General features: G+C 40.3%; 1 protein-coding gene across 9 annotated transcripts in view; it reads left to right on the top strand.

Moving 5' to 3' along the window:
* bcl2l12 (BCL2 like 12) overlaps positions 1-16,622 on the top strand; it is a 36,449-nt gene that overhangs the window by 1,503 nt on the left and 18,324 nt on the right. The window contains exons 2-6 of one of the 9 annotated variants that reach the window (XM_068337416.1): positions 2,250-2,329; positions 4,536-4,719; positions 5,458-5,650; positions 12,054-12,270; positions 12,932-13,033. In XM_068337416.1, the coding sequence (XP_068193517.1) occupies positions 4,553-4,719; positions 5,458-5,650; positions 12,054-12,270; positions 12,932-13,033 (679 nt within the window). In that variant the 5' untranslated portion in view covers positions 2,250-2,329; positions 4,536-4,552. Of the gene's footprint in view, positions 1-909; positions 2,349-4,535; positions 4,720-5,457; positions 5,651-12,053; positions 12,271-12,931; positions 13,034-16,622 lie in introns of those variants that run through there. The other 8 variants (XM_068337415.1, XM_068337418.1, XM_068337417.1 and 5 more) reach the window with 8 other exon arrangements.

Here is a 16,622-nt window from a genome sequence, read left to right on the forward strand (position 1 = left end):
AGATTTAGAACATTTAGAACATTTTACAAATTTTCATCAGATGAAATTTCAAAAATACGAAACACTCAAAAACATTAAACACCAAGAAACAAAGGGAAATACAATATAACAATTAGTGCATTATAACAGGAAGTTTGCAAAAGTGAGGTGGTCATCAACTAAAGTGCATAGGACATTTTTGTAACACCAGATGTTCCTAAAGTTATTCAGGTCTTTTGTCAATTTATAGAAACCAAATTCTAGTTTTAAGCGACATCTGATGTTACAGCAAAAGACAGTAGCTGCTTCTTGAGCGGTATCGTTTTCAATTTTCCTCTTCCTGGTCACATGTATAAGAAGCTTGGAAAAAGAAATTTTCTTTATTAAAGAAATTATGTTTTCAACTGCAGTTACAGTATAAATATATATATATATATATGACAGCACGGTGGTGTAGTGGTTAGCACTGTCACCTCACAGCAAGAAGGTCGTAGGTTCGAATCCACCTGGGGACCTTTCTGTGTGGAGTTTGCATGTTCTCCCCGTGTCCCCGAACCCCCGTGGGTTCTCTCCGGGTTCTCCGGCTTCCTCCCACTTCCAAAAACATGCACCACAGGTGAATTGGTCAGCCTAAATTGCCCATAGGTGTGAATGTGAGCATGAATGTGGCCAGGGCTCCCTTGCAAAAGAGATCTGTAATCTCAATGGGACTCACCTGGATAAATAAAGGTTAAATAAAAAAATTAATAAAATATATATGCATATGTGTATATACAGTATATATATATATATATATATATATATATATATATATATATATATATATATATATATATATATATATATACTGTAACTACAGTTGAAAAGATAATTTCATTTATAAAAAAAAATAGGGTTGAGCCGACTACTCGTTTCAGATGAGTACGAGTACGATACGAATAAAACTCATCAAAACTCATGCTCGTACATAAAATCCACACACAGTGCCCACCCCTCCCTACAGAGACTACAGCCAGAGTGTCACTGCCCCACAGACATTGATTGATCTCTCTGTGCGTGGCTTTGCTGTAGCTCATGATGATTTCCTTAGATTTTCTTCAGCTTGCCTCTATTTCGGTCTGTTTAAGGTTACTTAAAAGAAAAAGGTTGCAAAGAAGGGGGCAAAGGTCTGCAGAGATCTTAATTCAACAACTATGAAGCTTGACGATACTTTATGGGAGTTTGAAAAATACATGAAAGGTTTCGAGTGGCATTACAAGAATATGGAAATGGCTATTTCCCCTCAGCTCAAAACCAAATAACAGATGAAGCAAAAAACTGGATTTTTTGAAAAAATATTATGACCAGATTTGACTGTAGTCGGACAATTGAGATTTTTTCTGTGCTACGATAAAAAAAAAATATTAGGGAGACCTGGCCGAACATAGGGCACCTAAAGAGATTACAACTACAGGTGATGCAGCCTACTTGCTGTGGCTTCTGTATTTTTTTTTTGTTCATGTCTTATTAATAAAAACATTCCTCCTTTTAATGCACATCAAAGAGATGGCAAAAATAATCAAACGTTATCAGGCTTTACTTTTCTGGGTCCTGATTCACTCCAAAATGTCCAACTGAGATATTTCTAAACATTTTTTAGATTATTCTTCCAGACTGAAGCTACTGATACAGTTAACATAGGGTGAGCCGTACCCAAGGTGGAGATGAACATCAAAAGAGTGAAAAGAAAGTCAATGTGAAATTAGATCAAATTCTGTGAAAGGAGAGTGTGAAGGACATGAGGGGACATCCCCAGAGACCAGCTTGAATGAATATCCTTGGGGGAAAAAAACTTTCAGAAAATTCTGAAATTATCAGATGTACCTGAGGACTTGAACCTGGTGTGGTTCTCTAAAGCAAAACTTTTTTTAGATACAATTTTAAAACCTGCCAATACAAGTGAATTAGGTATGATTTTTGGCATGGAATTCAGAGAACTCAGATGGCTAAACTAAACGCATAGTAAGTAAATGTTTAAATCTTTGCTTATTTGTCTTCTTAAACCACGTTTTATTAACCATGTAGTTTTTGGGGAGTCTGTCAGTCCTTATTTGACTACTATAATCTTGTTTTAGAGGATTGTATGCAGTTTTTTTGTTTGCTTGTTTCTGTTAGTGGTTTCCATCGGTAAATTGCCTTGTGTTGCCAAGTACTATAAATAGTCTTTCAGTTTGTCGCTCAGCCCGTGTTCTCTCCTCCCCATTCTGCAATGACGCGCTCACATACCGGAGGAGGAGACAAGTCCGAGGTAAAACAAACTTCTGAACCAAGGAACGGAGACGATTCAAGTCCGTTTGTCCCTTATAAAGTAGGTACGTGCTGGTGGAAGGGTGAGTAGTTTTGCTGGACGGGTCGATGTTACGTTCCTCCTGTAATTGTTGCCTTCACTTCTACTGTCAGGACAACTTATCTCCCTGTTTTGTTGGTTAGTGTGTACGTCTGGAAGATGACCGTGCCGGTAAGGCGCTTCCGTTCTTGGTTCTCTGTTAAAATAGAACGTAAATTATGGAAACAGTTCTTGTTATCAGTTCAGAGCGGCTGTGGGATCGCCCCGTCCCGTCCGTCCGGCCGGTACAGATTCTTCTTTTTCATCCTGATGACATGACGTCTACGTCAATACGTTTTCTTCCTGCTAGAGCATCATCTGTGTGTCGGTACCGCCACCCACTGGTGGGAGTCAACTCTTACAATGCCTGTCCTGTCCCATGGGCCCTTCTGTTTTCTTAACTTGCCCTTTACATCCCCCCAACAAATGAAGAAACGTATGTCTACACAGTGCTATCCACTGTGCCGCAAAGCAAAATATAATAATTTACATACAAAACACATACGGCGGCAGAGCTCAGTCGGTAGAGCGGGCCGTCCAATGATCACAGGATCGCTGGTTAAATTCCCGCTCCCTGCATGCTCACAGGTCCCTTGTGTGTGTGTTACGGGGCCTGTACACACACCATAAATACATGCATGAGTTTGACTAACGTGTGCTGGAGTGGATTAACAATTTAACTACACGGGATCAATAAAGTAAATTAAAATTTACCAAAAACATGCACTTCAGGTTAATTGGCGGTTCCAAATTGCCCTTAATGTGAGAGTGTGAGGGTGCATGGTTGTCTTTGTGTGGCTCCGCGGCACACTGGCGTCACGCTCGTCGATTGCCTCGCCTCACGCCATAACCCAGCTGGGATAGGCTCCAGCTTCCCGTGACACGCTACGGTGGATAAAGTGGTTCGGAGGGTGAATGAATGAATGATTCTGAGTGTTGGAAACAAGTGGAAAAAGAGAAAGTTTTTTTTTGTTCTATCTTTTCTATAGCTAGAATAAAAATCTTTCTTATTTGGTATCTAACAGGATCCAAAACAAAACTTAACAAAATTTGTTAATATGTATTCTTAAAAATTTCTGACATGAAGCTTTTCTTCTCTTTTGTTGTCATTGATATCAAAATCATCTAAAACATGATTTTAGCAGATGCCCAGGTATTACATATAAATACTGTAAAACATCTAATTTCAAATCAAATTATTTTTTCGACTAAAGAATTTTATTTGTGGAAGCAATCCAAATTAAATTTAGTTTGGGCTGGAGACCTTAGGGTCGCTGGTTCAAGACATGTGAACTGACAACGGGAAGTGTCAGTTCACCTACTGAGCATTGTAAAGGCGCCCTTAAACAAAGTGCCGTCCTCTTTATGAGCTGCTCATTAAAGGCGCACCATGAAGGAGCTGCCCGCTGCCCTACCTCCCCCTCACCTGCATGCCTACAGGGTGTGTGTGTGTGTGTGTGTGTGTGTGTGTGTGTGTGTGTGTGTGTGTGTGTGTGTGTGTGTGTGTGTGTGTACAGTTAGCTAAATTAAAAGTGTTACCATTCTCATCTATTATGGCCCAAACGCAATTTCTCCATCCAGTCTTTGTAAAATAAAGCTTCTTAATAAATCCCTACATGGAATTTCCCTCGGGGTCAATAATGTATACATCCATCTACTGTGTAAAACAAAACTAGTGTTCCAGATTACAGCCTCGTGTGGGTTGAAGTTTATGATTATACATCATTTTCCATTAATAACTTCATGTCCAACTCTGACAACTTTAAAGGTAATTTTAAGAGCTGAAAGTCACACGGTAAAGGGAGATTAACACCTAATTACATTTAAAAGAGTCTGCACCTATCTATATTTAATGGGTTTTTTGTAAACAAAACAGTAGTTTATTTTCTTATTACACCTGTCTGTTACAGATAAAGAATACATTAATAAATCAGATTTTATCAAAGACACATTTCCATTTAAACTTCTTTTGCAAAATATCTTGAACTCTTTTTCATATTTTACAGATGTTATTCCCAAATATTTAATATAATTTTTGATTGGAGTTGTTACATCCCGGATTGCATATTGATTTCTAAATTGGGACTCATCAAAAATAAACAGGACAGATTATCCAGAATCCTTTCTTTGAGGATGGTTCTCACTTAAATACACCAGAGTTTGAGAAAATAAATTGTTGTAATCCATCTTTGTTTCATCACGTTAGAGATGTTGGCATCTCCAGACCGTCGTTCCTCTATCTCCTCCATCTCTCTGGTTGAGTATAAGGCAGAGACACATCTTGTCCTCCAAGCGTTCCTCCATCGCACCCTTGCCATCCCCCTCACAGAGAGACCTGGCCGAATTGGAGGCGCCTACAGAGATTACGACTACAGGTGATGCACATCACTTTCTGTGGCTTCTGTCCTTTTTTTAAAAAAATTAATGTCTTGTTAATAACAACATTTTCCTCTTTTTAATGCACATAAAAGAGATGGCAAAAATAATCAAATGTTATTAGGTTTTAATTTTTTTAAATAGGGCAGCAGTAGCTCAGTCCACTAGGACTTGGGCTGGGGACTGGAAGTTGCCAGTTCAAGATCCAAGTTGAACAAAAAATTTTGGAGTGTGAACTGGCAGTGTGAGGTGCCAGTTCACCTCCCGAGTACTGCCAAGGTGCCCTTGAGCAAGGCACTGTCCCCTTTATAATCTGCTCACCCGAAGTTGCTGCCCGCCGCTCTACCTCCCCCATCATATGTAGGCGTACAGGCCCCCTTGTGTGTGTGTTTCGGGCTTTTACCCACATATGTATATGCATGCCACTAACAAATAGTGTGTGTAGTGTGGGAACATAATTTCCCCTATGGCCTCTGTGCACTTTATTTCTAAAACTATCTTTCCCTTCATATTTCTGATCCATTTAATGTTCATGTTAATGGTTGTAGTTTAGTAGAGGGTCCAGAGAAGGGTTTGTCCCAATACTTGAAATATTACTTTTCAAGGTACCTTGTCTCATAAAGTTGAGGAAAAAAAACAGAAAAAAAGTGTTTGGCCCTATCCTGATCTGGGTCTATATCAAGCTTTGGTTTGATTACATGAATTTTAGTAAGTTCAATTCATCATGCCTTTTACAGATCCAAACCAGAGCTAAAGCCAAAGGATGGGTTGATTCCAAAGGCTGATGATGCTACCACAGGAGAAGAGAGGAAGACTGGTTTCAAAGACATAATAAAGCAACTTCCTCTTTGTAACTCCTTGCTCCGTCCTTCCAAAGACTCTAAAGATTCACTGGACACCAGGACAAGAAGGCTCAGAGACCAAATAGAAGTAAGGAAATACTAAGTAAGACCCAATAAAATCCTTAATCAATTTTTAATTGTCAATTTTAGGTGCTGCAGTGCACTAGCATCACGCTGGGATAGGCTAAAGCTCCCAGTGACCCACGATAGTAGAACAAGCTGTTATAATAATAATAATAATAATAATAAATTTTATTTAAAGGCGCCTTTCTTGGCAGTCAAGGACACCGTACAGAATTATACAAAGTCCATTAAAAGAATCAACAATAAACACAGATAAAATCAATGAGAGCAACAGGTTTCAGCTGGAATAGGCAGTCTTAAACACATGTGTTTTGAGTTGCGCTTTGAAGTGGGGGAGTGAATTGATATTTCTCAGCTGAAGTGGTAGCGAGTTCCAGAGATGGTGGATGGCCTTGAAAGTTAGGAGGAGAATTTTTCAATGAATTCGGAACTGGATCGGAAGCCAGTGAAGCTGTTAGATTTTTATTTATTTATTTATTTTTTTTGCGAAAACAATTTAATCACATTCAAATATTTTACAATTTTACATTAGATGAAGCACTAAAGTGCTTGAGAAGATTTTTTTCAAAAAAACTCCAATCACATTTAGAACATTTAGAACATTTTACAATTTTTCATTTGATGAAACTTCAAAAACACTAAACACTCAAAAACACTAAACACCAATAAAAGGAAATACAATATAAAAATTAGTACATTATAACAGGAAGTTTGCAAAAGTGAGGTGGTCATCAACTAAAGTGCATAGGACATTTTTGTAACACCAGATGTTCCTAAAGTTATTCAGGTCTTTTGTCAATTTATAGAAACCAAATTCTAGTTTTAAGCGACATCTGATGTTACAGCAAAAAACAGTAGCTGCTTCTTGAACGGTATTGTTTTCAATTCTCCTCTTCCTGGTCACATAAATTGCAAGTTTTGCCTCTCCAGAAATAAAATTTAAAAGGTGCCACTTTCTCTGATTCGATGTATTGTACCCAGCACCGTAGATGAATTTCCTGATACTAAAATTTTCACTGAACAAATTAAAAACATTCGTTAGAAGAGTGAAGAGCACTGCAAGTCTCCCACACTCACTAAAAGAGCTGGGTGTTATCAGTTTAACAGTGGAAATTAATGTTGAATTTAGGAAAAATATTGCTGGGGGGGAGGAGATGTATGATGAAAAGGAGGGGCCCTAGGACAGAACCCTGGGGAACACCTGAAGTGACGGAGTTGGGAGAGAATTTAACAGACCAGAGTTGGATGAACTGAGTGCGGCCAGAGAAGTAAGATGAGAACCAGGCTAATGGAGTGTGGGTGATGCCAATAGAAGATAGTCTATTGAGGAGGGTGGAATGAGAGATGGTATCAAAGGTTGCACTCAGGTCAAGGAGGACGAAGATGGTGAGGAGTCCAGAATCCGCTGCCATAAGAAGATCATTTGTGATTCTGTTGAGGGCAGTTTCAGTGCTATGTAGTGGGCGGAAACCAGACTGGAACTGTTTGTACAGGTTATTGTGTGAGAGGTGAGAATGGAGTTAGGAGGTAACTGTTTTCAAGGTTTTTGGAAATGAAGGGTAGATTGGAGATGGGACGGAAGTTGTTGAAGTTGGAGAGGTCGGCACAAGGTTTTTTCAGAATTGGAGTGGATGGCAGCAGTTTGAATGATGTATGGATAGTTCCAGTGGTGAGAGAGGAGTGAAAGATGGCAGAGATGAGGTAGAGATGAGATCAAGGAGAGGAGACAGGCTTTAAGAAAGTGTGTGGGTAAGGGGTCCAGTTGACAGGTGGCTGTCTTAGTATTTCTGATGAGTTTTGTTATTTCTGAGGGAGTAGGTAGCTGGAAGTAGGAGAAAGATTGTAAGGGTGGGTGAGAGTTGGCTAGGACACTGAGGTGAGGGATGGATTCAAGATGTTGGTGGATGTTTTTGATTTTGTCAACATGTTTTTGATTTTGTCAAAAACATCCAGATGTATATTTTGATTTTGTCTTTAAAAAAGATCATGATGGAGTTGCAGGAGGTTGTGCACAATTGAGGGGGTACGGAGTCAGGGTTGGGTGATTTTATGAAGTAGGGAGAACAGTGACTTTGAGTTTCCCTTATTGGCGGTGATTATACTGGTGTAGTGTTGGGTCTTTGTGTTGGAAATCGCCTCCTTGTAATGTACAGCATAGTTATTGTATAATTCTTTATGAATAGTGAGACCGGTTTTTCTGGAGAGTCGTTCAGTTTGCCGAGCTTGGGTTTTTCTTGAGACTAAGATCAGAGGTGAACCAAGGAGCAGAGATGGAGAAAGAGACAGATCTGGTTTTTAACAGTGAGAGAATTTAGAATATTATGGAGATTGTTGTTGAAATAGGAAACCAGGTCATCAGGGAGCGATAGGTTGTGGATGTCGGGGAGGTACAGGGAGTGCATATTTGAAGTAACTGTGGCGGGGTTTATGTTCTTAATGTCCCGGAAGGAAATGAGACGTGGTGTTGTAGAAGAGGAGAAGGTGAGTTTTACAGTACATGAGAGAAGAAAGTGGTCAGTTATAGGGAGTTCATTGGCTGTAAGGTCAAGATCCACAATGTGTCCTTTGGAATGTGTGGGAAGTATGTTGCTGACATCCAAAACTCTCCAAACAGGTCGTGAAGTCTTTGGTAAGAGGCAGATCGATGTTGTCCATGTGTATGTTGAAATCACCCAGCAGTATTGTGTTTGGTGAGAGAGAGGATAAGTGGGTGAGGTAATAAGCATTTAAAATCACCATTCGGTTCAGGGGGGCGGTATAGTATAGCAATGGTTGGAGTGGGATGATCAGGGTAAATGGATAAAACTTGAGACGATGTTTGAAGTTTGTGGTACTTTAATAAACGGAGCTCCAGGTCGTTTTCCAATACAGTAAACATCAAACCATATAGACAACTTCTTGTCTCAAAACAGTAATTAATATACTATTCAGTTTAAGTTTTCAGCATAACAGGTGTGGCTTCATCCCACTCCTCAGCAGCAATACAATCATTAGCAATTTCAGAGTGATGCTCTCAGAAACTGATAGGTAGTATCGTTTACGTCATGGCTCATGAGTCAGGGAGAAAACATTGACCTCATGGTCCATGTCTTCAAAGCTGAGAAGCAAGCTCGTTAGACTGTGTTTATCATATCTTTGTGCAGGTCTGTGTGTAGGATAAATGCTGTGCAAGCAGTTCAATTAAAGGTCAGCTAAACATTTTAGGCCTGTGTATTCCATCTGGCAGCGACGTGCTGTGAGGTTCACGGCGGTGAGACACTGACATTAAAGTCAGTTCTATGAGTAAAACAGAGCGCCTCATTTACCAGTAAATTAGCAGCCTGACATTAAAAACTGGTTAAAAAATTGTTTACGACACAAAGTGCAGCAGCAAATAGCTGCGCCTCACCTCCGACTGGACTACCGATCGATTGAAACAACATATAAACTAAGACAAACGTCGGAGCTTAAAAATCTGCTTCAAACTTCAGGTCAGGAAATAATTCGCCCTGTTCGAACTGAGTGGTCCACTCGTAATGAATTTAACCAGTTTTTAATGTCAGTTTTTTTAATATGACCTATTTTGCCAGACAGTGGCAAATACGCCACTATGTCTGGCTCACAGAACTGACGTTTACGTCGTGAACCTCCCCACACGTCACTGAGAGTTATAGAAATCTAATTTCACTATGTTTTTAGATAATTTTGTACTACAGTATTTTGTAGTAAATCTCAGCAGCTAAGGAAAAAACCCACGCGTGTTGACTTCTTTCTAAGATGGCAAAGTGATCAAGTGATCAGATTTCCTTGATGAGGCTCAGAATGGCCTCATTAACATAATAATAGGGGCGTTCACAGTTGATTGAAGGTACTCAGTCGCGAGTTCTCTTGCTAGTGGACGAATAGCGCAACTACAGCCACCAGGTTTTTAAATCTATTTAAATTTTTTATTATATGCACCTTATAATCCGGTGTGACTTGCATATGAAATAAATTATAAAATAAACAATTCATTAAAGGTGTGCCTTATAGTGCAGAAAATACTATATATAGTATAATATCCACATTTTCCACAATGAGATGTTACTTTAGCACAAGCTAAGTTTCTCATGAGCATGTTTACTACTCATAATCTAGTAACATTTAGTTATCAATAACCATAAATAAAATAATATTAGTAACTGTAGAATAAGCACAAATCTGATCGGGGACTTAAATCAGTATATAACAACAACAACAAAATTTCACCTTGTTTTTCTCGTCTGTCCATCTCTCTTCTCTAGTAGTTGTTGACTTTTTCAAAGTTGATGACTCCTTTGCTTTCTTACTTTGACTTCATGTGCACGAGGTGGTCCAAATACTCCTTTAAGATGATTTGTGGATGCTTTGATATGATTAATTAAACTAAAGCATTTCAAAATCTGCATGGGATGCTTGAAATGTAGCACAAATATCCTCAAACTGTGAAATCTTCTTTAGACTCAGACTGCAGGCAAATTGTATTCCAATGAGATTTCTTTTCATATCAAATTTTTAGGGCTGACTATCCGCACTGTCTTAGCAAGTGTCCAAATGGATCTTGCTCCGTTCAGACTATGATACATTACTGGCCGATCTGTGGTAGCCATAGCAACAACGTCAGAGCAGAGCACCATTCACACACCATAACGTATGACACTTTTTCTGCTGGCACATTGGGTCTTGCATTGTGTAGAGTGACGCCACAGACAGTCAAAACCAATAGGTGTGTTTGGAGCTGTTCAGACTGTCTGTCCATATGTGATTTGAAACTACCTCCCGAAAGTGGTTTTAAACCATCTCGCAAAAATTGTGTTTTATATGATAAATGATAGTTCAGAGTACAAAACAGGCATCCGCTTTCAATCTGGATGCGCTAAAAATGTAATTTTGGCTGCCAGTCTGAACGCATCCTAAGTGCTACAGCCACCATATCTGATGAATGTGCTGACTGAACCATGTTAAAGTTTTTGCGTCACTATGCACTTGAATTCAGCATCTTCAATATTAATGGCCTTCATATAATGTAAGTGGTAGAGAATGGCCGCACACTTGTTTGTCCATGTAGAAAAGTTTGTTGATCCATACTCAAAACTGATGTCTGAGCTTAACGCTTCAATGTCAAATGCAGACCACTCCCTTAATACATCTTATGGAATACAAGCACCCAGTGATCACAGAGCTTACAAATAAATAAAAAAATCTCACTGGCATTGATGCTATCAGCTGATGAGGTCCTTATTACCTCCTTGACATAGTGTAGCTGGCATCTTGTCCAAGATGTACCCCACTTTTTGCTCATTGCCGGCTGGTATAATTTCCAGCATACATGTGAACAGCATGGATAAGTATCGAGTTGGCCTCAATCATCTCTTTTTCAAGAAGATGGATGGATGGATGGATGGATGCCTGCCACGGCCATGTTCTTTTAATTATTGTAGTTTCCCCGATGTGCAACACAGTAAGAAATACAAATTATGCATCAAGAAGAGTATGATACGCTCCTCTTTTACATAGAACAATCTTTTAGGCACCATACAGCATGCAGGCTGTCACGATTCATACCACGGTTGCTGGATAGGACTGGTATAAAATATGTTGCTGTGATACACACAAAATTACAATTCACAATACAGTACTTAGATTAGATAAACCGTATTGGCCCGAATATGAGACGGTGTTTTTTGCATTGAAATAAGACTGAAAAAGTGGGGGTTGTCTTACATTCGGGGTCTAGACATCATACCTATTCACAACGCTAGATGATGCCAGATATCTTTAAAGCGAATGCTGCACTTAACTCCCTAGCCCAAAGCGAACCCTTATCACGAATAAGAAAAATAAAAATAGCGGTAGCACAAAGAAGAAAAATAAAAAATAGTGGTAAGAAAGAAAAGAGAAGAAAATAAGAGAAGAGATAACAGAAAATGGAGAAATGTAGTGACAATCTGGAGAAAAGTGGGTCGGAGATCGACCAGGTTAACCGGCAGCTGAGGAGAAGTTTATGATGCAAACTTCAAGATGATGGTGACATTCAAACAATTGCAATGTGATCGAATATATTGAATATATTGTTGTAATCATTTGTTTCAGATGTACTGTAATTATTATCTGTATAAAAATTAACTTTGGTGTTCAAAAAGTCTTTATTTCTAACTTGAGTCTTGAAAAAGAAGCGGTCGTCTTATAATGAGGGTCATCATATAATGATCCTAGACTGGGAAACTCTCATTCGCTATTATTGTATACATTGTTTCAGAGAATACATTTCAAGGACCTTAGATAAACAGTCTTACATAGACAGTGCAAAATTAAGGTACAAGTTGATTTAGGACATGTGAATTTTAAGGGTGAAATATTAAAAACAAAAAAAACCCACCAAACTCAACACAGCCTTTCTGACCGCACAGGATGATATCCTCTCCCCTTCCTCTACATCTGAAGAAGATGAAAGTGATAGGAAACAGCAGAAGAAACTGAACCAAAAGAAAATGAGGAAAAAGATCTCCAAATTCTTCAGGTTAAAGTTGGAGAGGGACAAAGAGGAGCATAGATCGAATCCTCAGAGGCCTTCAACATTGTCCATTGACAAAGAACCAGAGTCTTCACCAAACATCATCTCAACAAGTAAGTGCCTCCATTAAACCCACACAACCACTCTGAAATGTGGTGTGCTCATAAATTGTTAGAGCAACACAACACACTACACTTTGCTTGTAATACACGTAGAATGTATATACATCCTGCTGTTTGATCACTAGAAATGCAGACACACACTCTGCTGATTACCATGTGGTGATGCAAATGCCAGCTCTGACAGCTGTGACTCCCACATTTTCATCCACCCACCTAAACTAATCTTTGATTCAGAGACTTCACTGTCATGAACAACTGATATCACCTTCAGTTAAGGCTAAAGATCTTATACCTGTTCCTCAGTGAAACAAAAGTATAAAAAGCAGTACATCAGGTGCAGGGACATTTGGATTTTGTAGGACGTGGCAGTTGTGTTTTGATTTCATGTGATTAATCTCAACCAACAACGAATAATTAAGACACTAAATATAATCTTGTTACAGAGATTGCACAAAAAAAAGTTCAATGCTCTGAATACACATGCTCCAACATTGTTTATATAAAATCTGAAGTATTTCTACTGCTGGTTGTAAGATGTGTTCATGTGTGCATTTTACATTATCTCTTGCTATAACTACAGTAGAGCCAATTAAAGTTGAGTAGAAGAATGAAGGCTGTCATCTAAGATCCATGTGGTATTGTGTTGATGCAGATCACCCCTCAGAATTCTACAGTGAAGTAGCAGAGAAATTGGACAAGATTGCCAAGAGGTCAACCAGTGTGAAGAAACATCCTACTGTCAAGTCTTCACCAGGTAACCACACACATGAGAATTTATAAAATATAATCTTGGAAGCCAGTCATTTTATTTTGTTTTCAGGCTCTGAACAACTATTAAAAAAAATTAATTGTCATAAGCAGTACGAGAGTCTTCTTCTTTTCCTTTCTGCTTTTCCCTTCAGGGTTCGCCACAGCGAATCAGTTGCCTCCATCTAACCCTGTCTCTTTGCTCACACCAACTACCTTCATGTCCTCTTTCACGACATCCATAAAACTCCTCTTTGGTCTTCCTCTAGGCCTCCTGCTTGGCAGTTCAAAACTCAGCATCCTTCCACCAATATATTCACTATCTCTCCTCTGGACATGTCCAAACCATCACAGTCTGGCTTCTTTGACTTCATCTCCAAAACCTCTAACATGTGCTGTCTCTCTGATGTACTCATTCCTGATCCTATCTATCCTGGTCACTCCCAAAGAGAACCTCAGCATCTTCATCTCTGCTACCTCCAGCTCTGTCTCCTGTCTTTTGCTCAGTGACACTGTCACAGTTTTGTACACCTGTCCTTTCATTTCAGCTGAAACTCTTCTATCACACATCACACCTGACACTTTTCTCCACCTGTTCCATCCTGCTTGTACACGCTTCTTCCCCTCTTTTCCACGCTCTCAATTTCTCTGGACTATTGACCCTAAGTACTTGAAATCCTCCACCTTCTTGATCTCTTCTCCCTGTAACCTCAGTTTTCCACTTGGGTCCCTCTCATTCACACATGTACTCTGTCGTACTGCAGCTAACCTTCATTCCTCTCCTTTCCACGACAAACCTCCACCTCTCTAGCTTCTCCTCCACATGTTCCCTGCTCTCACGACAGATCACAATGTCATCTGCAAACATCATAGTCCATTGAGATTCCTGTCCAACCTTGTCTGTCAGCCTGTCCATCACCATAACAAACAAGAAGCGGGTCAGAGCTGATCCATGATGCAGTCCCACCTTCACCTTGAACTCCTCTGTCACACCTACAGCACACCTCACCACTGTCTTACAGTCCTTCTACATGTCCTGCACCGCTCTAACATACTTCTCTGCCACTCCAGACTTCATCATACAAGACCACAGTTCCTCTCTGGGCACCCTGTCATAAGCTTTCTCCGGATCTACAAAAACACAATGCAGCTCCCTCTGGCCTTCTCTGTACTTTTCTATCAACATCCTCAAAGAAAATACTGCATCTGTAGTACTCTTTTTTTTTTTTGCATGAAACCATACTGCTGCTCACAATTGCTCAGTTCTGCCCTTAGTCTAGCTTCACTGAATCTTTCTCATAACTTCATTGTATGGCTCATCACCTATATTCTTCTGTAGTTGCCGCAGCTCTGCACATCTCCCTTGTTCTTAAAAATGGGCACCAGCACACTTCTCCTCTATTCCTCAGGCATCTTCTCACTATCTAAGATCCTGTTGAACAACCCAGTCAGAAACTCTAATGCCACCTCTCCTAAACACCTCCAAACCTCTACAGGTATATCATCAGGACCGACTGCCTCTCCACTCTTCATCCTCTTCAATGCCCTCCTCACTTCAATATGACTAATCTTTGCTACATCCTGGTCCACAACAGTCACCTCTTCTAGTCTTTGTTCTCTCTCATTTTCCACGTTCATCAACTCTTCAAAGTACTCTTTCCATCTTCCCATCCCACTACTGGCACCTGTCAATAAACTTCCATCCCTATCATTAATCACCCCAACCTGCTGCAAGTGCCTCTCACCTCTGTCTCTTGTCTTGCCAACTTGTATACTGTAGATCAGTCTCTCCCTCCTTACTGTCCAATCTAGCATAAAAGTCATCATAAGCCCCTTGTTTTGCCTTTGCTACCTCTACCTTTACCTTACTCTGCATCTTCCTTTACTCTTGTCTACTCTCCTCAGTCCTCTCAATGCCCCACTTCTTCTTAGCTAACCTCTTTCTCTGTATACAGTCCTGTTTCTCCTCATTCCACCACTAAGTCTCCTTATCTATTTTCCTTCCAGATGACAAACCAAGCACTCTACCTGTCTCGATGATCATATAAGTTATAGTTGTCCAGTCATCTGGAAGCACCTCCTGACCACCCAGAGCCTGTCTTAACTCCTTCCTAAAAGTCTTGCAATACTCTTCCTTTCCTCTTCTGTTCCTCCTCTCTCTTCCTACAAACAAACTTTCCTCCTCTCCTTCTTCGACCAACAGTATTCCAATTTCCACTGGCACCCTGTACGTGAACAGCACCGATGGTGTTCATTGTTAAACGGGGCCTCGGCCTCGACCAGATTGATTTGGCAAAAGTTTTACATCGGATAACCTTCGTGACACATCCGGGCTTGGGACCGGCACAGTAAGACACTGGCTTGTGCCCTCTTGTGGCTATTGTGGCTTTATATATACATTATAATTTATATATATATATATATACATATATATATATATATGTATATGTATGTATATACATATATATATGTGTATATATATGTATATACATATATATACACATATATATGTTTGTACATACATACATACATATATATATATATATATATAATGTCAACTTACACAAATGCAGGAGGGCGTGGTTTCAAACCCCAGACATGGTGGACACTATCCAGTGAGGGTCCTTAGGCAAGACCCTTAATGCTATACCAGCCTACTTCAATCATGAGTGAACACAATAAAGACAGAGTCATACTGGCTCAGACGTCCCCCGGGTTAACAAGGTCTGTGTCAGTTGCTGGGGAACCAGGGCCATCTGATGAGAAATGGGTTACTGGAACAAGACACACATGGACAAGGGCGGATAATATGGAATTGTTGGAATGCTACTATACGAGTAATCCCAGAGAGAGGGGATATATGAAATACTACAACAATGCTACGGCAAAAGGGAGCCAGGACACCAGGTCAGCGGGGAACCCCCCCCCCCCCACAATCCAAGATCGTGGGGGTGGTGAGAAGGAAGAATTGTGACCCAAATGGAAACCTGGAGCCTCCGGCAAGTACCAAAGCTAGTACCTTCAAAGCTAGATGTGAATGCTGAACCACCAATAAGAACCATTCCCACAGGAAACATAAGTCAAAGTCAAAGTCAGCTTTATTGTCAAATGTACCATATGTGAACGACATACAGCACAGATGAAATTGCAGTCCTCTCTGACCCACGGTAGACGGTACAACAGGTAGCACAACGCGGGCAGTGCAACGCGGGCAGTGCAACGCGGGCAGTGCAACGCGGGCAGTGCAACGCGGGCAGTGGAACGCGGGCAGTGCAACGCGGGCAGTGCAACGCGGGCAGTGCAACGCGGGCGGGGCAGGGCACAGGCAGTACAGCACAAAGTATAAGATGAAACACAAGGGATGATAAACATCTCTATACACTCTAATCCCATAGGGGAAGTGACATGTGCGCAGTCCCTGAGTTGACGAGGGGAGTGAAAGATAGGTAATCAGGTGCTGTGGAGGGGGCAGAGCAGGGTGAGACCAACAAGCTGATTCACAGTACAGCAACAGTAATCCTCAAGATGCTGGGATATGAGATCAACACAGGGCATAACAAACAACACCCTCCATGGAAGAGACGGTTAGAGGCTAA

Source organism: Antennarius striatus, chromosome 16 (assembly GCF_040054535.1).
Source record: "Antennarius striatus isolate MH-2024 chromosome 16, ASM4005453v1, whole genome shotgun sequence".
In the NCBI taxonomy this organism is placed as follows: Eukaryota; Metazoa; Chordata; class Actinopteri; order Lophiiformes; family Antennariidae; genus Antennarius; species Antennarius striatus.